At 36.0% G+C, this 23,183-nt stretch overlaps 2 protein-coding genes across 7 annotated transcripts in view; one reads left to right on the top strand and one right to left on the bottom strand.

The window, feature by feature from the left end:
- The window catches only part of LOC123671480 (NADPH oxidase 5), a 187,211-nt gene that overhangs the window by 93,557 nt on the left and 70,471 nt on the right, over window positions 1-23,183 (top strand). The gene's annotated exons all lie outside the window — the stretch shown is intronic.
- LOC123671481 lies at window positions 16,787-21,330 on the bottom strand. Its single transcript, XM_045605353.1, has 2 exons — window positions 20,782-21,330; window positions 16,787-17,857 (listed from the first exon to the last, which is right to left on the bottom strand). The coding sequence occupies exons 1-2, from the start codon at window positions 21,266-21,268 to the stop codon at window positions 16,890-16,892; spliced, it is 1,455 nt and encodes a 484-aa protein (XP_045461309.1). The 5' UTR covers window positions 21,269-21,330; the 3' UTR covers window positions 16,787-16,889.

The following is a 23,183-nucleotide window of genomic DNA, read 5'->3' as shown; positions in this document are numbered from 1 at the left end:
TAGAAGAAACACTATATTCAGTTGTGCAAAATCCAAAGATAATGTTCAAGCTAGGTGTATTTTTTTTTAATTGTTCATTTTTCTACAGAAGAAAGTGCCTTCACGATAGATTTTTTTGAAACTTTATTTTTTTTTCAATTACGATAAATTGAGTTATTATTGGAAATCGTAAATGATTTTTGAAGTTTTGAAGTAGCGATTTTAGGCAATGTTTCATCGAGAAATCCTGTTCTTGGTTGTGTTGGAGATTGGCAGTCGAACGAATGCACTGAAAATCCCCTCTCTATATTGTTGGTAAGCTCAAATGGAAATCACAACATTTTATAGATTGTCGAACCGATTTAAATATGAGATAACATAAACAATATTCATGTCTGAAAATGATTGGGAGTATTTCGAAGTCAATATATATGCAAAACATGTTGTTGCCATTAAAGAGCGGTACCAAATATGTAGACTAGTTCGTATATCACCGCAAAAAGATATCTATTGAATTCGATTAATTCTGTTTATTCACAATGTTTATTCACAAGTTGTATAATCCTGAAAAAGACGTCTGGTTGCATTCAACTATTTCAATTTCAATTAAGAACCGATTAATGGAAATGCTAATCTAAATGGATTAACTCCTGGCAATTAGGAGAGTGCTTACTAAATATGGTTACTTGATTGTGTGGTGTCATATTCACCACTAATAATCTACATCGTTTCATTTAGAACTCGAAACCTCTTAGTATGATTAGTAGGAATATGAAACTCTTCAACTTTATTTGAACTGAACATAGAGAATCACCGTAATATTCCGTCTAAAAATTGACCTGGTATTTATTGATAATATTAATGTACATAAAAAAACATCCTTTCTGAAATATAAAGGGGTGAGTCTTGTACATACATATATTTCAACCGAAGATTTCTGAGGTCAAAAGGAGCCCTTTTTTCTTTACCATATTTTCTGATTCGGCTCGGTTGAAAAGTTACAGACTGTTGAAAATCCATAAACAAATGTAATTTTCAGTTATATCTCGCAAATGAAATGGAATCGAAAGAAATGATTTTCGGAATATAGTTTTTTTATTGCTGTGATGAATCGTTAACGAACATAAAATTCCATCAAATTCCGGTCAACTCTAGAAAGCCCGCTATACCAATTGAACCTTGTTAAATAAAAATTTTGTCTCCAAAAGGGCTTTCGAGACAATTGATAGAGATCTGTTATTAAAATGAAATGCTTTGAAAATTTTTTTTAAATGGGACAATCCGTATATTTCTACATATTCCAATAGAGCTGAGAAATAAAATTCCAAAAATAAGCCTTTATCTCTTTATCAACAAAACTAACGAAATTAATTTCTTCATTCTTGATGCGCATTTCATTTAGAACAGATCTTCAAACGAATATCATAATATGTTCATGTTATATATTTTCTAAATTTGTCTTCTAGGGAGGTATGATATAGTTGGTCACATCTCAAAAGAAAAGTTTTAAACAGAAATGCATAAACCAAAACAATGTGTTCGATGACTTGGATACTGAGGACGAAAATGAAAAAGATCCATTTTCTGATGAACGCCGAAAATAATGAATTGCAGTAGATGCAATCTGGATTGTCATCCTTCAGAAAATGGAATGTCATTCAGCCTGTGCAAGTGTCAGTATCAAAATAAAAAAGTTCACTTGCGAATTATGTAGGAATTAGTGTTATGATAATAAAATTTTGATTTATTATTATTGCTTGTACCTAATTTCTTATTGTATCAAGCCTTCCTTTCAGTGCATCAAGCCTTCCATGTATAGGGAGGTTTGAGACACTTTGCACCGACAATTTCTAGAACTCATAATCAAGGTTGAAATTTTCATTATCAGTTATTAAATATTGCTATACGTTTGAGCGAAGTCCTTAAATTGCACTCTAATATAAATGAATTGGTAAATGTAAAACACAAATTTTTTATTACAATTATGTAAAAGATATATCAACCCTCCCCAGTCTCCCCTACTTGATATTTTTCCGAAATCAAGTTCGAAATCCTCGCCGGCTAGGTCACCAGACCTAACGTTTATGGGGGAGATTATATATTTTAATCTTCCCCAAATGCCGATAGACTTTAGGTCAGGCGACCTAGCTGGCTACCTGTTTTGAGACCTCTAACATAACTTCAGAAAAATATCAAATATACTATTTTTTTGGAAGGGTAATTTCTCGGGTAATTTTCTGCTTCATCGAAATATAAAAAATAGACGAAGTGTGTCATTTGAGAAAATATTTTCATAACGATATCTTATGAAATATCATTTTGCAAAAAATTTAATTAACGTCATTGGATTACACGTTAAAAGTTACTACGAGAATGTTTTCACAGAAATGAAAATTTTCAACAGAAAAAAAATTACAGTTATATTTCGAAAATGAACAATAACAATATGAATTGACAATAGGTTCCACTCAGATCAGAGGTTTGATATATTATAATAAATTGCCAATTATGTTGAAAAATTGTAACAATAAACAGGAAATTGTTAATATCTCAGACAAAATAGAGTTTTATGACGAATTCGAAAATTACAGACATTGTGACGAAATAATTGAGATATCGATTCGAAGTGATCAAAAAGTAACATATTCTCTTGTCATCTTCACAATTGAAACGTTAACAGTTCCAATCGCATTGTTTGCAACACATAATAGCTCGTTGCTTCAGCACCACATCTGGTAAGCGTAAGAAAATATAAATTCCATCTGCTACTCGAATTCCTCAAGAACATTTCAAAAAACAAATTCAACCTCTGACTATTCTGATAGCAATTATAAAAAATCCTAATGGTCAGCTGATTCTTCATTATCACCATTGCGCTTTCCTGAAGTATTTCTGTTGTATTTCTAGACGCAGAAACAGACTTGTCAGATATGTCCCTATGGAGTGGGTAATTACTATTGATGATATAGGAAAACCATAGAGGTATGAAATGATTGCGATTAATCCGAAGAATTTCTATGATGTCGTCTCTGGAGCCAACGTAATGACGCCGTGAAAATCTAATTATATTGAACAAAAAGTATTATCAATGGCGTCTTCACTTTCAACAACGAATTTCGTTGGTATTCTATGTAATAATCGAGTGCGCCATGCTCCACTTTACCTCAGGTACTCCTTGCACAATGTTGAATAACAATGCCATGAAGATTTATCTGCCAATTATAAATAATTACCGAAAGAGATACTCTACGGTGCCTCGAGCTTGATATACTGATATTCCCAATTCTTATGTATGTTCATTTAATATACAGCAACTCTGACCAAACTCATAATTAATGAAATATCTGATAATCTCCTACTTGATTTATTCTTACCTTTCACGGAGGTTTTTCCCCATAAAAACGTGTCAAATTCGAATGCAATTTCGATGCTCTTGGGTCTCATTTATCGGTCGATTTGGAACTCTGGTCCTTGACAATGAAGAAACCTTGTTTTTTATATTCCTGTGAAGGCCAAATAATTGATCCAAGTTTAGATGAGCTGCAGGTGAGAATTGAAACAGTTTGATATATCTCAATAAAATATTTGTTTTGATGCTCTAATGCTCATCATCAGCAACCCTACGAGTATGTCTATATGTAGTTACCTACGTTTCAATTCAGTCAATAAAAACATAGTTGGAAATAAATAAAAAGTTGAATTTGTTGAAGATGTTCTCAAGTGTTAGATATAGTCCATCACATATGGCAAACTTTGGAAAAAAACCAATCGACTAAAAGTCTGTCAAATTAATTAATGTGATAAGAATCTTTTCTGTCAGAACCTAGCTATTTTTAATTCAAAAAATCCTACAGAATTACATCGTTTCAATAGAATTTACCAATGAGTAGGCCCTTTTCAGGGTTATCCAAGTTCTATAACTCAAATGTATATTCATGTGTCTATTGATGTGATTTCAAGCACTATATTTATTTGCAAAGAACTCAAGATTTATAAATTGATGTGAAGTCAAGAGATTTTGAGCGCGCATGCACCAATTCAAAACTGTATAGAAGTACATATTCTTATGTGTGGTCTAAAAGGGTGCATTAAGCGAATGAATTAAAGAGCGCTCAAGAGCTCTTGACTCACTTCAGTGCTGTAATGATTTTTTTTCGGTATTCGATATGCCTCAATATGGCTCAGAAGGCTTCAACAAAATTGTGCTCGAAGATTGAAATAATTATTCTACCTACAGGGTGTCTCACGAATAACCGGTATAATAAAATATTGATACAAAGTGTGTCGCTAGGATTGCTAATGGGCTTGTTTAATAATTTTCGAGGATTTGATATACAGGGTGCCTTATCTTTATACATGTATTATGAAAAATATTATTTTTTGAGTACTGACATTTTCATGAAAGATCAGAAGTTATGCTGATTGAAATTTTGCACGAAACTCAAAATTTGTTATTTAATATTTAATTTATCCCCTGAAATTGTCATTCTACATCTTATTGAGAATTCGCATCGTGATCAAATAAGCAGGTTGGGAATGAATAGATTGAGTTGTACCATATTATTGTACACATTGTGACGAAATTAAGCCCAATATTTATTGGGGTAAACTCAGAAATGAAAAGCTATCTACAACTTAAAAATATTATCACGTTAACCAAATATAATATTTTGTTATATCAAATTACCTATATTACAAAAATTTTCATTAGAAAATAGATTCGTTGCGTTTTCTATAGACCACTCAGTTTGAAACTGTAACAGCATTATACTAAACGCAATAATTTTTTCTAGACATGTAGCTTTGGGTCTGAATTGCGTTTGTTGAATGAAGGTTATCGGTGATCTTTTTTATCATTCAAAAACGCGGTCTACTACAGAAAGTTTTTCTGGCACACATTCCTAACATGATCGTATCGCTGATGGAGACCATACGAAATGAAATCTTGCAATACTAGCTCATATATCAGATTGAATCATTCTCTATGAAACTAACAATAAAATCAATCAATAACTATTTATCGCTTTCAGTTTAAACTCAAAAACTTGTCCACTATTTCTTCTCAAGGATTATTCGCAGATATAAAGTACGGATTTATGTTGGAAGACATTCATACTATCAAAGTATAAAGTTGATCGACAAACGAAAGAAACAAACTTAACAGGTATTCCGGAAAATGAACAAAAAGTTTCAGATCGGAGAACTAAATTATTACATGTTAGTCGTTCCCATTACAAAAACTGCACAATAACAGCTCAAGATCTCTCTCACTTGATAAATATCGTTTTCATTCGAGAAAAAACTCTTGTTTCACATAAATCTTTCCCTAACAATTAAATGAATACCCAAACTTGGTAAATATTCGAAATAGACAATGAGTATAACCAACTCTTATTCGAGAAAGTTTGTTGAAAAACCCAATGATAAACATAGAAGAAATCAGGAGGACTACCAGGATTGCAAAAAACAACTTTCAGAAACATGGATTTCTCCAATTATGAATAGTAGGTGTGAAGGACATGACAAAAGACATCAATGAATGACTGATGCGGAAGACAAGAAAGAGGTATCGTATAAATAATACTTCAACATATTTCATCTGAGAATATACTATTATTGCTTCCAAGTCTCGAAGGTAGGAAGCATTGTGATCACTTTTGAGATGGAAAATGTAAGTTCTCCGATTTCAAATTTCCAACAGCAAAATGCATTTCAGACCATCCTGGACAACTTCGGTTTCATATCTGTCTGTCGTTCTATCTATTCGCACATCCTTGTAACAAGCCTTTACTTCTACAATCCTTTGCTGCTTCATATTGAACTTGATATGGTTATTTGCCGTAAATGGTCCCAAACAGAAATCAGATTTTTCAGAGATAAGTTGCGCGTAGGGATTCACGGTAGTTTTTCAATCTCAAGTCAAGTATTTATTTATCAAGTACCTACTTGAATCATATCAAGATTTTTAGCAGTTTTATTGTGTAGTGTCACAACAATAAAAATGATGAAATGAGAAGGAACCTTGCAAAAAACACTTTTTCCTACAACTGCTATGAAAAATAGCGTATTCTGCATAGCTTACTCAATTGCAAAACTATGTATGTAGGCTTGGTTAATCGATCGTCTAGAGGTATGATTCGATTACCTGGCCTTTCGTCTTTTTCTTCGTGACTTTGTTGGATTTATAATAATTAAACTCTTTTCAATTATTTACATCTATTTACAAAGCCACAATTTTACAGTACAAACTCGGTATTGGGAAGATCTTAATTACGTCTTAATTACAAGTTTCCCACTACGGTACTGAATTTCGTCTTTTAACTCTCGTTTAATGGATAACTCGAAACGTCTTCGTCGTACTTCAAGTTTTCGGTCGTCTCGTCTTTAACTTGTTCGCGATTCGTCTTAATCTAGTCCGCGAACCGTCTTTACGTCTTACGTCTTAAGTTGACCTACCGAACTTGTCTCGTCTTCGACTTAAGTTAAACTGTACCGTCTGTACCCGTCTTTGGTTTAATCTTAACTGTTTCCGTCTTCGGGTTAATTTCGACTGTCCCCGTCTTCGGCTTAACTTGAACTCTGCTCTCTGTCGATTGGAACTACCCTGTCTCGGTTTGACCACACCCTTAGGGGAAGGTACCATCCCCCTAGTCCAATAGGATTTTTGCCATACCGCCCCCAAAGATCTTCCGGATTCCTGGAATATTCTAGAAGAACTAGGGCCTGAGAAAAAGCATGAAACACATGTGGCATAATCGTCTTGTTCCGAAACCTTTCCCAACCCCATAAATCCCTTAAGTTTTACCATCGACATATGACATTCTTCGACATCCCGAAGAATAGCACATCCTTTTTACATTATGTACAATTCGTTCCCTGTAAATCTATTGAAACTGTCATGCCCTCGACATTAAAAGAAACTAATAGGTTCCGGTTGACCATCGCCATTATTTACAGGGAAACAATAAACTGGATCCTACATTCGACCCCCCTAAAAATTAGAGTTCGACCCGAACTCATCATCGTCCTCGTCTTCGTGAGGTATCCAAGGTTTCATGAATTCCGCACATGTAGATGTCCTCATAGGACCTTCATGAACCCCGACTTTTGTCACTTCGTACCTCTCCTTTCCCTTCGATCGGGATACCTCATATGGGCCTAGAAACTTCCGATTAAATTTCAGGCCCGCACCGAATTGCGTTCGCTTAATTGCTACAAGGTCTCCTATTTTATACGTCTCGGCTTTCTTTCTCCTTAGATCGTATTTGCGTTTGTTTTCTTCTTGCACCTTGAGTATCTGTTTTTTGCTGTTTCTTCTCATTTCCTCCCTATCAGCTTGGAACTCTTTTCTTATTTCCTCCTCAATTGCTTCAACCACTAGCAAGTCTTCTTTTTTTCGCATTTTTACCCCTGTCAACAATTCGAATGGTGTGCAATCAACACTCCTTTGATACGTGGAGTTCAGCGCTCTTTGTACCCTCTCGGTAAATTTGAACCATTTAGTCGGATCCGCGATGCTGAGTTTGGCGAAAACCGATATTATGGTCCTATTCACCCTTTCCACCTGCCCATTGCCTCTGGGTACACCAGTCGTGATCGTGACATGGTTTATTTTTTCCTCATCGCAGTATTCCTTAAATTCTGACGAGGTGAAAGCTGCACCTTTATCAGAAATGATTCGCTTAGGGTTCCCGAATATTTTCTGTTGTTTCACTAAACAATTTATGGTCTCTTTGGAAGAAGTCGACTTCACAGGATACAACCAAGTGAACTTGGTAAATTCGTCCACTACAACGAATAGGTGTTTATAGTTTTTGCTGGTAGATGGAATGGGTCCCAAGTGATCTACATGATAGGTGTGTAGTGGTCCCTCCAACTTTGGTATAGGGTGAAGCATGCCCTCTTGTTTACCCTCTTTCCTATTAACTAAAATACACCTCACACAGTTCGCGATTACTTTTTGCGTCTTATCCTTCAACTTCGGAATGAAAAATTCCCGCTTTACTATCTCTTCCGTTTTCTTCGTTCCAAAGTGACCATCTTCGTGCACTCTTCTGATGACATCAGATTGCATGGACGTTGGCACTACGAGCAACTCCCTTCCCTGATCGTATTTGTAAAGAAGCTGGTGCTTCATCATATACCCGTCATACTGCCCCTTAGTCTCCAACAGTTCTTTGATAACCTCCACTTTCTCGTCTTTCTCTTGAGCAAGTTTGATTTTTTCAAGACAGCCATTTTCCTCGAGTATCGTCATTACGGCGGGATTTCGGCTGAGAGCATCGACATGTCTCATACTGGTACCTTTTCGGTGTACCACCTCGTACTCATACTCCTCGAGCAGTAACGCCCACCTTGCTACGCGCGTTGACAATTCCTTTTTCTCTAACGTCTTTTGAAAAGCTGAACAGTCTGTTATTATTTTAAACGGCGATCCTAGCAAATATACCCTAAACTTTTTCACGGCCGTTATAATAGCAAGTACCTCGAGTTCATACGATGTATATTTTTCCTCGGCTGGCGTCGTCTTTTTACTGAGGTAATAGACTGGATGTAACTTTCCATCCAGGTTAGACACCTGCATCAGGCACGCACCATAGCCATGCATGCTGGCATCTGTATGTACCTCGGTATTCACTCCTCTCTGGAAAATATGTAGAACCGGATAATTAGTTAGCAGTTCCTTCAGTTTCTGAAAGGCTACCTTTTCCTTATTTCCAAACTCGAACTTCCTATCCCCTTTAAGCAAGTCACTCAATGCCTTAGCGATGAGGGAATACGATTCTATGAATTTTCGGAAATAACCCGTTAGTCCAAGAAACGACTGAACCTGCTTAATAGTTCTTGGTTCCGGAAATTGTCTTATCGCTTTCGTTTTCTCTTCTGAAGGCTGTATTTTCCCGTTTTCTACGATGTATCCCAAGAACTGAACTCGTTTTTTTAGAACTTGGCATTTCTTTCTCTTTATTTCTAGACCGTATTTCGCCGCGACCTCTAATACTTTCTTAAGTTTTTCTAATCCCTCTATCTCTCCTCCGCTGGGTATAATGAGATCATCCATGTAATAAATTACTACGTTTTCTCTTATAAGTGGCCTGAAAATATAGCTAATATATCGCTGAAATACGGCTGGACTGTTACATAACCCGAAAGGACATTTTAAAAATTCGTATTGACCAGTTGGGGTTATGAACGCTGTATACTTAACGCTTTCTTCTTCAACATCTACATGAAAAAACCCATTTTTTAAGTCGATCGTTGTGAAATACTCAGCTCCCTCTAAACTATCCATTACGTCCTCGATTAGGGGTAAGGGGAACCGGTCCTTAACGATGTTCTTATTTAGTTTTCGATAGTCACAACACAATCTTTTGGTTCCGTCCTTCTTACTAACCAAAACGATAGGACTCGCGAAATCCGATGAACTTTCCCTTACAATACCCTCTTTTAACCATTCCGCTATTTGTTTGTCGACTTCTAGGCGCTCAGGCTCTGACAGCCGTCTAGCCCTTTGGTAGACGGGTTCGTCGTTTCTAAGTATGATTTTCATTTTGATATCTACATCCTCCGTCCTATTCGGTGTATAATTCCGGATTAGTTCACCGACTTCATTTTTCACAAGTGCATTTTCGATGTGTTCTACGTCAATTCGATCTTCGTCGTCGTCGATGGCGATATTCATCAACCAACTGTCCACGTCAGCTTTTCTCTTTGATTTCACAATAATCCCATCTTCCCCTATTTGAACAGTAGCCTGTTTAAAGATATTACTACCGAGAATCGCTTGGAATCCCAGTGATCCTTTGGGGATGATATAAAATTTTAGGTTGAACAACTGTCCATCGATTTCTACGTCTAATTGCAAAGAACCCATCGTCTTCACTTTGAAATGGCCTAAACCCTTGATTACCATGACGTCGTTATCTAAAGGTAAGTGATGCAGATACAAATCATAAATATCGTCGCGAATAATACTGATATCGCTGCCGGTATCAAAGAGAGCATCAACCGCCATTGCCCCGAAAACAAGCTTGATTGCATTCTTAGGAACTGATTCTACCACGGCCACTTTTGTGGTTTCAACCTTTTCCCTACAACTCGCGGCCAGATGTCCATGTTTATTGCATCGGAAGCATTTTGTTCCTTTGCTTTTATCTGGACATTCCCTCGACTTATGCCCTCTTTTACCGCAACTAAAGCAAGATTCGCTGCTTGCCTGCGTACCGTTTTTCCTGTCTCTGATCAAATGTTTCTCATTAGTCTCGTTTCGCTTGACATAACCGGTTGATCTCACATCCTTTCTTTGGAAGTGAGAATCCCCCCTTTTGGTGATCTCCTCATATATCTTAGCTTTCTGTTTGAAATCACCAAAATTTTTCGAGCCATACAATATTATTTTATTTGCGGAAATGTCCGCAATACCGTCTATGATGTATTGTATTATCGCTTCCTCTTCGATATTGGCTCTACTGCCGATCTCTCTCATAGCGAGAATGTACTCTTGTACACTCTCACTAGATTTCTTTCTCCTGCTATCCAGGAGTTTATGAATTTGCGCCGAACTTACACGGACTTCAAATTCCTCGCACAGCCGTTCTTTTAATGATGCCCACGTCTTTATCCCCTTTTGAGATTGAATGAACAATCTCGCTAAACCCGACAGAGATTTCTTCGCAAATATTAATTTTTGAAGATCTGACCAACCCGTCATCGCAGCCATTTCCTCAAAATCCTCAATCCATCTCCCTACCGGATAATTATCGGCCCCCGTGAATTGCCGAATGGAATCTTCTACGTCCCTAAACGTCAAAGAGAAACTACTCCGACAATTACGGTTTTCCTCTTCGAGCTTCATTTTCGACACCGATACAGAAACAGCGCTAACTAAATCATCGTCATTTTCGTCGTCATCGTCTTCGTCGTCTTTCTCTAATAGGGGACCACACAAGAAATCGCACACCCTTTTGGCGATTTCTTCCGTAGAACCCTCGTACGGCAAATTCAAAATTTGGCATACCGCCTCTAAGTCAGTCTCCGTCAATTTTTGTTCAACGTCTTTGATTTTGTCTTGATGTTCGTTATCGTCTTTGTCCCAATCAAATCCGTCAAAGTTTCGTATTGTCCTACGTCTTTTGTATTTGTCACCTTCGGTCCCGAAACAAGCTATGTGCAGCGCTCTAATAGCCGGAACTTTGGCTTTCGAAATACCGTCTTCAATATGTTTTATTTCGCCTAACGAGTACATTTTCAATTTAGGTATCTACGTCGAAACGGAATGAAATTAAATTGAATCGTCTTACTTTACCCGTAGACAGAAATTCAGTAGCCGCTCACAAATAAAGCAACAGTAACACAAAATAAAATGGACACACACAAAAATGAATGGGAATAAGAACAAGAAACAAAATCAACACACTAAATCTACAGAAAATAAATCGTCAGATTTGAGAATCGGAGATCAAAATATTCGTCTTCAATCCAGATAAAAATATACCAGAGAAAAACAGATACAGGAAAAAATTCTCAAGTGAATAAAAGTCAAAAAACAGTGAATAATCAAATTAAGTCAAATGGAATTGCAGAACCAACAGCTTATGAATTTTTCCTAGCCTCGTCTTAAGAGAAAAATTTCTACCTTGTACAATTCCTCGTCTTGTTGAACGTAATCCTTTATTCACACTGTTACACAAAATGACCTTTTATCACTTCACACACTTTTGACACTTTTCGTAGATGGTCTTCTCCTCGTCTCTCGGTTGATCTTCCTTCTTTTGTAGAATATTCTCGTCTACGTCGAATATTCGAAAATTTCTCTCAGGTCCTGGACGATTTTCTCCTTAATGTAGGTTTTTCACTTTGATCCCGGACGATTTTCTCCCTGAAAATCTACTTCGATCCCGGACGATTTTCTCGCAGCAGATACTTCACAGATCCCGGTTGATTTTCTCCTTGAAAATCAACTTCGATCCCGGACGAGCCCCCAAAATGTAGGCTTGGTTAATCGATCGTCTAGAGGTATGATTCGATTACCTGGCCTTTCGTCTTTTTCTTCGTGACTTTGTTGGATTTATAATAATTAAACTCTTTTCAATTATTTACATCTATTTACAAAGCCACAATTTTACAGTACAAACTCGGTATTGGGAAGATCTTAATTACGTCTTAATTACAAGTTTCCCACTACGGTACTGAATTTCGTCTTTTAACTCTCGTTTAATGGATAACTCGAAACGTCTTCGTCGTACTTCAAGTTTTCGGTCGTCTCGTCTTTAACTTGTTCGCGATTCGTCTTAATCTAGTCCGCGAACCGTCTTTACGTCTTACGTCTTAAGTTGACCTACCGAACTTGTCTCGTCTTCGACTTAAGTTAAACTGTACCGTCTGTACCCGTCTTTGGTTTAATCTTAACTGTTTCCGTCTTCGGGTTAATTTCGACTGTCCCCGTCTTCGGCTTAACTTGAACTCTGCTCTCTGTCGATTGGAACTACCCTGTCTCGGTTTGACCACACCCTTAGGGGAAGGTACCATCCCCCTAGTCCAATAGGATTTTTGCCATACCGCCCCCAAAGATCTTCCGGATTCCTGGAATATTCTAGAAGAACTAGGGCCTGAGAAAAAGCATGAAACACATGTGGCATAATCGTCTTGTTCCGAAACCTTTCCCAACCCCATAAATCCCTTAAGTTTTACCATCGACATATGACATTCTTCGACATCCCGAAGAATAGCACATCCTTTTTACATTATGTACAATTCGTTCCCTGTAAATCTATTGAAACTGTCATGCCCTCGACATTAAAAGAAACTAATAGGTTCCGGTTGACCATCGCCATTATTTACAGGGAAACAATAAACTGGATCCTACATGTATTGCTCATACTGTGGGAAATATTATTTTTCACGGCACTTTGCCCACACCTCGCTTGATAGACCAACGAAATTGGGCTTTCGAGTCGTTTCTATGGAAATGCAATAAATTAGCACATACTGATGTTAACGAAGGCCATTTTGATTTGAATCAAGTACATTACTTGAACTATTCAAATTTGTGCAGTTGTAGGAAATGTATAGTGTGCAACATGAGGAGAAAGTCCTTTCTCGCTCATGTGTTTGCGGCACTCGCTTTTCAGACTGGTGCCACAAACTTCCACACTTGCGAGAAAAGTTGGACTTTCCCCACTTGTTGCACAATATACTATCATTTATTAAACTTATTATATGAGAGTACCGAAAATATCAACTTTTTTAAATGAAAACAAAAATTAAATCACTATATATCATAACAATTTAAAAAATAATAAAAAATAAAGCTTCTCAATATTGAGAAACATCCAGGCTTTGTTGGATTTCATAATTTTCCATCCAGGATCTAAGACACATGAGACATCTTATAGATTTGTCGCCTAAGCAATGCGGGTTTTTGTAACTGTAAGACCAGCTCTAGAAGATTGTCTTTCGAAAGGAGCTGAAGATGCTTGCGTTGATAAAAAATCCTTGGCCATTTTGGCCAGGTTTGGAAAGATATTTCTGAAACTACCGAAATCTACCAATAGAAATGTGAGAAAACCACTAATGAAGTCACACTGGCAAATGCTTCAGTCTCTCGGCGCTCGAGGAATTCCTTTATTTACGCTAAGCGGGCACGAGATTGCAGAAATTGATGCCGTGCGACTAGTGCATATCAAGCTCAAGTAATATCAAGTAGCTTGATATCAAGCCAAACAAAAAAATATCTGTAATCAAGTCAGGTCAAACTCAAGTATGTAATTTTTCACGAGCTCGATTTTCAGTCAAGTAGTTCGTTAAAATGTCAAGCAAATGTCAATTGATGAATACCTATAGTTGCGCGTTCAACAAAAGTGGTATTTCCATATCTCGCGTTCTACTTTTATGATGTAGATTGAAATCGATATGTGAATGTGCAAGAATCACAATAAAAAGATTTTAGTGAAAAATCATCCCAATTAACAAATTCAATTATAAAATTTATATGGATAGGCAAAACGCCAGTAAGAAAGAGCAAAGTCCCATTTTTCTTTATACAGGGTGTTTCCTAAACATGCGGCAAAAATTCAGGGGGTTGTTCCTTGGACTATTCTAAGAATATTTTGTCCTTTGATGATTTTTGAAAAACCTATTTGTTTCGAAGATATAGGGGAAACAAAATTTCAGATAATAACATTTTATTATGAAAAATTACATGAAAATTCAACTCAACCTACAAAAACTGTTGAAAATGACCACCTCTAGCCAGCATACAAGCATCCAATCTTCTCCTCATTGACTGCCGAACCCTTTCAAAAACACCAGGATCATTTCTTATTAAGTTACACCCAGCAATGATCCGATTTCGCAAGTCTTCCACATTTTCTACTGGAGTGGTATAAACTAATGATTTTAGATGGCCCCATAGGAAATAATCTAAGGGGTTTAAGTCCGGGGAACGAGCAGGCCATAAATGAAATGCATGTCAGTCATCTCGGTGTTTGTATAGCGATTCATAATAGTCAAAGATAAAATGTTAATTGCTAATACATCACAAAACGAATTCAAATGAAAACCGTGTTTAATCGGTATTCCTTTACCATCTGCACTTATCAATTTTTAGTCAAAAAACTGGCCGTTTTTAGTAATTGGAATGTTGTTGAACAAATTTAAAAATAAATTGTACCAACTTAGTAAACACAGTGCGGTACGCATTTTTATTTAAACTATTATTAATTTTAAAAATATGAAAAATGTTTTTCGCCCTGTATCTTCGAAACAAAGAGGTTTTTCAAAAATCATCCAAGGACAAAACATGCTTAAAATAGTCCAAGGAACAACAACCTGAATTTTTGCCGCATGTTTAGGAAACACCCTGTATTTTGGATTAGATATAGTGATACAGTTGATACCATTTCTTTCCCAGGGTAGATGTCAATCCATATCGCTTCCATTTCGCTGAATACGTTCTGATGTTTCAAGAATGCTGAATGATCGTCGATATTCCAGAAGCGGACAGTTTTCTCAAATACTACACAATAAACAATTTCCTCTTCCACATCTCGTTCGCGTCGCGATAAAAACGAAATCGCTATTCTCGGAACCTCAGTAGAATGCGTATTGCTTGTGAGAAACTGCAATAACACAAATATAAGCCTCGGAAAAAATACTGGTGCCATTTAGAGATCTAGAGCCCATAAAGGAGATGGCTGCTTGACAGTTGCACGACTTCATCATTTGAATATTTCTCCAACATTGGAACAACTACATACCAGATAAAACTCCCCGTAATTGACAGTCACGAGTTTTCTGTCGGAAAAATCGAATAACGAATGTTTTGTTATGTTGGGCGTGTTGAAATGAAGCCGATGAATGCACTTGAATGGAATGTTCTCACGCCTCACGGGCTTTATACCCCTAAATACGGGCATATTTCTTCCAATGGGTAAACTCAACTATCGCACGTCATCCTATAAACAATATTCCTTCGAATTGTTGATACAATGATGTCCAAAATTCCCTGAACGAAAAATCATAATCATACTTTCAAAATATTATCCAAGATAAAATCAAAACTGTATGGACTTGACGACACTGAAATATTTTTGATAACATTGTGCTGTCCTTTCAGTCTTCCGTTCATTAGTCATATAATTTATTTCTGCATAGACCAGTCAGTCTATTCTACATCGTGTAAAAGGGCGCTGGTGGTTCCCATGCCAAAAAATAATCAACCTAGTGATTACAAGGATCTTAGGCTTGTGTGTATACCTACTATCTTGTTCCTCCAAAATTTTAGAGAAAATAATAAATGAACAACTAATTGAATAGTTTGTAACCTCTTGTCAGATTATGAAATATGAATTGGAAAAACTCGGAGAATATGCGCTAAAACGTAATCTGTTTTTGAATCCTGCCAATTGCCATTTTATAATGTTTGGTCCAAAAAATCAAATTGCTGAACTTAGGAACGCTGTTGATGTGAGAATAGGTTATTAAACGTAAGATCAAGGATGTTGCTAGAAATTTGGGCTTGACATTTGACACTTCTTTAAGATTCGAGTAACATACATCTACATCAATAGACATTTTATTCTGCAGAATTTCAAAAATTTTTTATGCAATTCAGTTGTACTTGTGGGATTTAACAAAGCAGATGTGGTAGATGGCAGTTGCTTGACGGTGGTTCAGAAGTTGCGAATATAAAAGGTTCGAAATTCTTGCCTTACTTAGTTTCATTTATGGAATCAGTAGGTTTGAGAGAATATCTCACAAAATTAGGGATGCTGGTTGTTTGAACATGGAGAATCGAAGAAGGTTCCATATGGCCCTATACTTTCATAATTTTATTTCGAATAAGAAACCCACATATCTTCACAGTAAAATTGTGTTCAGGAGTTATGTTCATAATATTAATATAAGAACTAGAGGCCTGATAACTCCTCCTAATCATATGTCCTACATCGTTGTTTGAAAGGAGCTTCACTTATAATATTACTTTTTTGTACAATTCTCTTCCACTGCAGCTCAAATCAATGAATGTTGCTAGATTTGAGATTAATTTATTTAAGTGTTACTTTGTAATAAGCTAGTGTAAACTAGCTTAGTGGTAATTGTTTTTTGTTATTGGGTTGAATGGCTTTCATGTTAGAATAAAGACAATTATTATTATTATCATTATTTTCTCAAAATTTTCAAGGTAGATTCAGGGTCCGAATATCTCAGATAATTTCGTTAATGAGCAGAAATTTATTTCGTTATACAGGCATATTTTTTATATGTATTCTCTTCATACGCTCTTCAATGAAAAATATACTTCATATATACTATAATCTTAAGGCGTATATTGCGAATATGTAAATATTAGTTTGACATCATTTTGAGGAAATAAATAAAATAATTAGAAAATATATAAAAACAAAATTTCATCTAGTACCAGCACCAGAGATAGTAGAAAATGTTGAATATGCATCTTTGTATAATGAGAGATCATCTTTCAATCTCAAGCTGTATGGAACATTGCTCATTGTGTTCGAATTCAATAAGTTAGATCCAGTCAGAATATTTTTGACCAATTTCCTTTTCTTGAGTTCCCACTGTCGTTTCTGCACATATTGGTCCAAAATAATTTGAGCATTCGGTATTTTCAAATTGAAATGCTTAACTAATCTAGACCAAATATAGGAAATATTTCTCTTATACAACCAGTATCTCGGTAAAAGAAGGCAAACTGTCTTTGGTGCATCTGATACCGTAAACCTATGCCTTAAATTCTCACCTAGATTAAAACAACCCAGCTTGCTTACTGTATAAATTCTGATGAAACAAGTGTGGATATCATCTGGTAAACTTTTTACCATTTCCAGTTGAAAGTAATCGACCGTAGGAGCTGGAGTGTCCCAGGGATATTCTTTCGAAGAAAACTCCTCATCTAAACCTTCTAATCCCATATCCATGGTTTCTAGTTTCTTCACGAAATATTTATTTTGGGGATCAGAGAAGGGATCATACAGTTCGTATTTATATTTTTTCAGTTTTTTATCCCACGGGGCGAGGAACATAAGGTGATGAATAATTTTTACTTTTCCTTCCACCACAAAGTATGTGTATTGGGAGTATCCAACATCATCTCCTAATATCAGTTCATCGTGTTCGTACTCTTTAACTTTTGCGACAAGACATGCTTCAATTATTTCATTCGGATCAGAAGTATCGAAATAAGGGAGTCCTTTCATGTAGCTGGTAATGAGGTTGTAGTGACGCATGACCGTTTTTCGGATGATGGTGTTGAAAGCAGCCTTCTTTATTATGAGAAATTCGCAGTGTGTTACTGAAGTGATAGTCTCATTTCTTGGTGTATTATGTAACAATGAGACTTCCCCAAATGTGTATCCTGGAATGAGAAGATATCAGTGTTTATGCAGTGAAATTCATATGGCCAGTTTCACCATTTGCCTAAATATTGATTAAAATTTAAACATCGATTAATTTCTAATTTCTCTTAAGAAATCAGAGAATAATCAATGTTCAAATTTTTAATCAATGTTTAGGCAAATTGTGCAACTGATAGAATCCTGAAATAGAAAGAAATACGTTGAATACCTCGACGAATAATTCTTGCTACCATAAGATCTAGTGAATCTGATGATTTCGAAAACTGAATGTTGAGGTATCGGAAAAACTTCTCATTAGGGTTTATTTTTTTTTTTTAAACTCACACAATCTGAATACGGGAACAATATATAATCCATATAGAAGAATCGAAAGAATGCAACTGGCTATTTTGGAGTGCCGAAGGAAGCTCAATGAAATAAGCAAGAATAACAAGGTATTTTTATTCTGAGTTATCGGTCACTGAGGAATTAAAAATATCAAGAGAACTACACACTTTCCAGCATACACTCCTTTCATTAGCCCAAATCTTTTCTGTGGTATAGGTAAATAGATATACCTACAAGAAAAAGATTCAGGAGAAGGAAAAAACCGAAGTTTCTTCGAGACTTTGATACTGCGAGATCTAAGAAGTATCAGGATCTTAGCTAAAATATGCTTCACCCCCTCAGTGTATATCTTACAGGGCATTGCTGCCTCAGCAAGTACATCATGTGAATGAGTCTGAAAGAAAACGACGAGTGCAGATTCTGAGGAGAAGAGTAAGAAACTCCTGATCACCTGGTGTAGGAATGCCTCGCCATCGCTAAGCAAGAAATCTTTGGACAAGAGATTTGTGAATGAATGGAAGTAATGTCCTTGAAGCCATCCCAGATACAGGAGTTTGTGATAACTCTGGAATTGGAAGGCGAGCTGTAGACTACGACGACTAATGATGAGAAGAGCAATGATGGGAGGCACAATAGATCCTTAGGTTGTGTTACAATGAAACACACCTTAAATCTAAATCTTGACATCTTCTTCAAATACATAAATACATAACACATAATAGTTATTTCTCTAATTCTGTGGTTATTCCGTTCATTCTTCCACATCTTGTAGAACAAAATCGTGCGAGAATATATCAGAAACGCACATGGTTATATTTTATTATTATATGTTGGTACTCCGAACTTTCCGCCACGGCTTTATCTGTCAATTAATCTTTCGAATTTGAAATTTGCCTCAAAGAAATCAGTTCTGCCAACCAACATTTTTCAATGCCAAAATCACTAAATGATATATATTTTTTTTTCAATAAAAATGCAATGAATTGGAGAAAATAATGTATAATACTCGTACAGAAGGCTCATTCTACCACTCATTCATTCAAAAACTCGCCACTTCGTGGCTCGTTTTTGAATTTTGAACTCGTGGAAGAATATCAATGCCTTCTGCACTTGTATTATAAATAACTATTATGTACCAAGGATGAAAAACTGTCTATTATAGTCTAGTCTTCAAATTGATAGCCGAGGCTAACAAGCAGGCATGACATAAACCGTTTTTGACCGAGGTGCATATTACATTTTTTCGTTGACATCATACTTTGCATAAAAGTATGCACTCACCAGTTTGATGATCTCGAATACGTACCTGCTCGAACTGAAGAGTCGATCATATTAATACTACATGGCAACATCAAAACAGATTCCCTTAGACTTTCAACACAATGTGAAATCTGTTGCTTCTAATCTAAACATTATTAGCAGGTACCCTATATCCAAAGTCACTTGGAGGAAGCTGAATATTTCGATTATAACGGGTGTTTTTTTTTTGAGGTATATAACTTTAAGTTGGCATTTCTGTTCAAGATGGCGACCGATTTAACAGCTGTCAAGTGATTTATTCTCAGTTTGGTTTGGCAATTCATCATGAATAGACTCGCGCCTGAACAACGCTTGCAAATAGTGCAATTTTATTTCGAAAATAATGGTTCTGTGCGGAATACGTATCGCGCACTACGTCCATTTTATTTTGTTTAGCGATGAAGCGCACTTCTGGTTGAATGGCTACGTCAACAAACAAAACTGCCGCATTTGGAGTGAAGCTAATCCTCGAGTGTATGTCGAAACACCGTTACATCCAGTATCCAGAAAAACTGACGCTTTATGGGCTGGTGGAATCATTGGTCCGTACTTCCTCAAAAACGGTGATGGCCAGAATGTTACAGTCAATGGTGATCGGTTTAGATAGAGCCATGATTATTAACTCTTTCATTCCTGAATTGAACAACCATGATGTCCAGGAGCTGTGGTTCCAACAAGACGGCGCATCATGTCACACAGCTCGTTTCACAATCGATTTATTGAAAGACACGTTTGGTGACCGCCTAATTTCACGTTTTGGACCTGTGAATTGGCCTCCAAGATCTTGTGATTTAACACCGCTAGACTACTTTCTGTGGGACTATGTAAAGTCATTGGTCTATGCGGATAAGACCCAAACCCTTGACCATTGGGAAGACAACATTCGCCGTGTTATTGCCGATATACGGCCACAAATGTTGGAAAAAGTCATCGAAAATTGGACGTCCAGATTGGACTACATCCGAGCCAGCCGAGGTGGTCATATGCCAGAAATCATATTCAAAATGTAATGCCACAAGATTATCTTGCGGATAAATAAAATTCATGTCAATCGAATAATCCATCGTTGTTTTATTGTAATTGAAAGTTCTATAGCTCTAAAAAAACACCCTTCACAACGGTTGTCCAAATTTCCAGAAATTCTATTGGGGCCAGTGAATTTATTGCCTAACAATACTTTCAAATAAACCCTGGTATTTAACGGATCGCGGTATCCACTTCAATGGACATCTATGACCAAGCGTTTTTATAGACTAGTTCAAGTGACTTTGGATAAACTATACTACAGTAGCCTCACCTTTAACATACGTCGATACTTCTTTCTGTTTTAGCCCATCAATCGTGTGTTTGAGTTTCTTCACACTGACTTTTCCAGCGAGAATGTAATACCAACCATATGGCGGGTCTCCTTCTTGTAATATAAGTCTGTTTGGTGGGAAATATGCGAAATTTGCTACAGCCGCAAGTTGCATTCTAGTTTTTTCAGGGTAGCGTTTGAAGCACCTCATTCCACCAAGTACAACGCTTAGATAATGTTGCTCTGATTCAGTTCTGTGTTCTTCGAGTTTGTTGAGAATTGCCTTCTGCTGACGGTTAATTAAGCTATCTATCTTCTTTCTAGTGGTCAATACACGCACATTTTTGAAGACAGTAGCTGTAAAAATATCAACTTCATAATCTTCTAACCAGTGCTTATTGAAGAAAGCTAAGCGAATTAGAGATTTTATCATTCGTCTGGCTCTCACTGAACGTTTAAGTCCATATTCATCTATTTCTCGAAACATTTCGATCGATGAAAATTTTTTGACATGAATTAAGAATATTGACAGGATAATATTTTTAGCAGCATAGAAGGAAATAATTTGCGCGAATAAATATTTCATTTAGTTTTTTTTTTCATAAATTCACAGCTCTATGTATTTTTTGCTCAAAATATGACACGTTACTACAAATTCCACACAATTATTTCAACGAAAATTATCTCTATATACGACAAAAAAATATAAAATTACTAATGCGAAAAAATTTTAACCAACAGTCAATTTATCCCAATTGAAGTCTTGTCTATCACCCCAGATACTTGTACCGGGTTTTTCACCATAATTTAACACCCCCTTTAACTTTGTTATAGTATATCCAAAGTCACTTGGAGGAAGCCTGAATATTTCAATTATACAAGAGTTGTCCAAGTTTTAAGAAATTCCTTTGGAATGTATGAAAATATTGCTATCAATACTCTCAAATAAACCCCGGTATTTAGCAAATCGCCTTGGAAACAAGAATGTCCCGATAAGATTGATCTTATTGGCTGAATATTTCCCCTCGTATTCCCCTTTCCACTTTGAGAGCGTTTTTGGTTACACTCATTGGCTGCATCTGTCACTTCTTAATTACTTTCTAATAATTCGCATAGACCAGTGTGGTCCATAGGGGTATTATTGAAATGCATTTTTACGTAGTTTTAGTTCGTTGTAAGACTGATGTTTTTAATGATTTCGACTTTGATGTTTGGCACAATTCTATGGCTTATGTAAAAAAAGATGAATATTTTGCAATCAAATCTATTCCTCCATTTACTTTCAAAGTCGGAATTGATATATGACGGGTTCTGAAGAAAATGATTTCGCATCCTAAATATCTACATTCCACTGAAGGAAGAATTGATTAAAATGAGATTAACCAACAAAATTTTCATTACATTTTCTGATTTTAGCAATGTTATTACTGGTTTGAGAGATCATGTAGAATAGGCATATGATGTTGAGGCTCTAAGTACGTCAAATTAGCAGCTACGAAGCCGGATCGAAAAATCAATCAAGTATTTTATAGAAAATAGAAATATTTCACCATTTCCTGCCATCAGTCGGGACAGTTTTAATAATAGGTTTCATATATCTTTGAATATTTATTTTGATTCTGAATACGAAAATTTTAAGAGTTATCGAGGAAAAACTTGAACTGAGGAAATAATACAACTTCTAACTGAGTGGAGTAGTCTATGACTTCCGGAAAACATAGAAACTAAAATCGAAATTTGGATAACTAAATTTGACATTTCATGAAATGTCATTAATTATTCGTAATAGAAAATTTTATTGGTTTATGGATTTTCAACCATCTTAACGAAAAATTTATTACGATTCATGAAATTTCGACTTTTTAGTTTCTTTTTATGTTTTCTGGAAGTCATAGACTACTCCATTCAATGAGAAATTGCAGTTTTCCTTAGTTCAAGTTTTTCCTCGATAACTCTTTAAATATAGGATTTGTTCGAGACCCCTCTCTTTTCATATCTACTGAATGAATAAAAAATATAGATTTTTCCAAAAAACTTTTCATAAGATATCTATAGGAATCTCTTCAACTTATGAACCGTTGAGCTTATACTCAAGTATTGCCATATTGCTGAAATTATCATCAACCAAGCTATCTAATAATGCAATAATATACTGGGTGTGCCGTTTGAAATAAGAAAGTAGTAATCTGTTTCCGGTATAAAAGGAAATTGTTTAAATCTTCAGCACAAAATTATTATTAGTTTTCCACGAACAATAGGCCATCGCGGTGAATCACCCTGTACATTATTATCATTTAGCCATCTGCTTCCACTGAGGGACATAAATTTCGCCTTACAATAACGAAGAAATAAAATTCAATTGGATAACGTAGCTGCTAATTTGACGTAGAAAATTGGATGTC

This window comes from Harmonia axyridis, chromosome 1 (genome assembly GCF_914767665.1).
Source record: "Harmonia axyridis chromosome 1, icHarAxyr1.1, whole genome shotgun sequence".
In the NCBI taxonomy this organism is placed as follows: Eukaryota; Metazoa; Arthropoda; class Insecta; order Coleoptera; family Coccinellidae; genus Harmonia; species Harmonia axyridis.
This window is presented reverse-complemented; position numbering and strand designations above follow the sequence as displayed.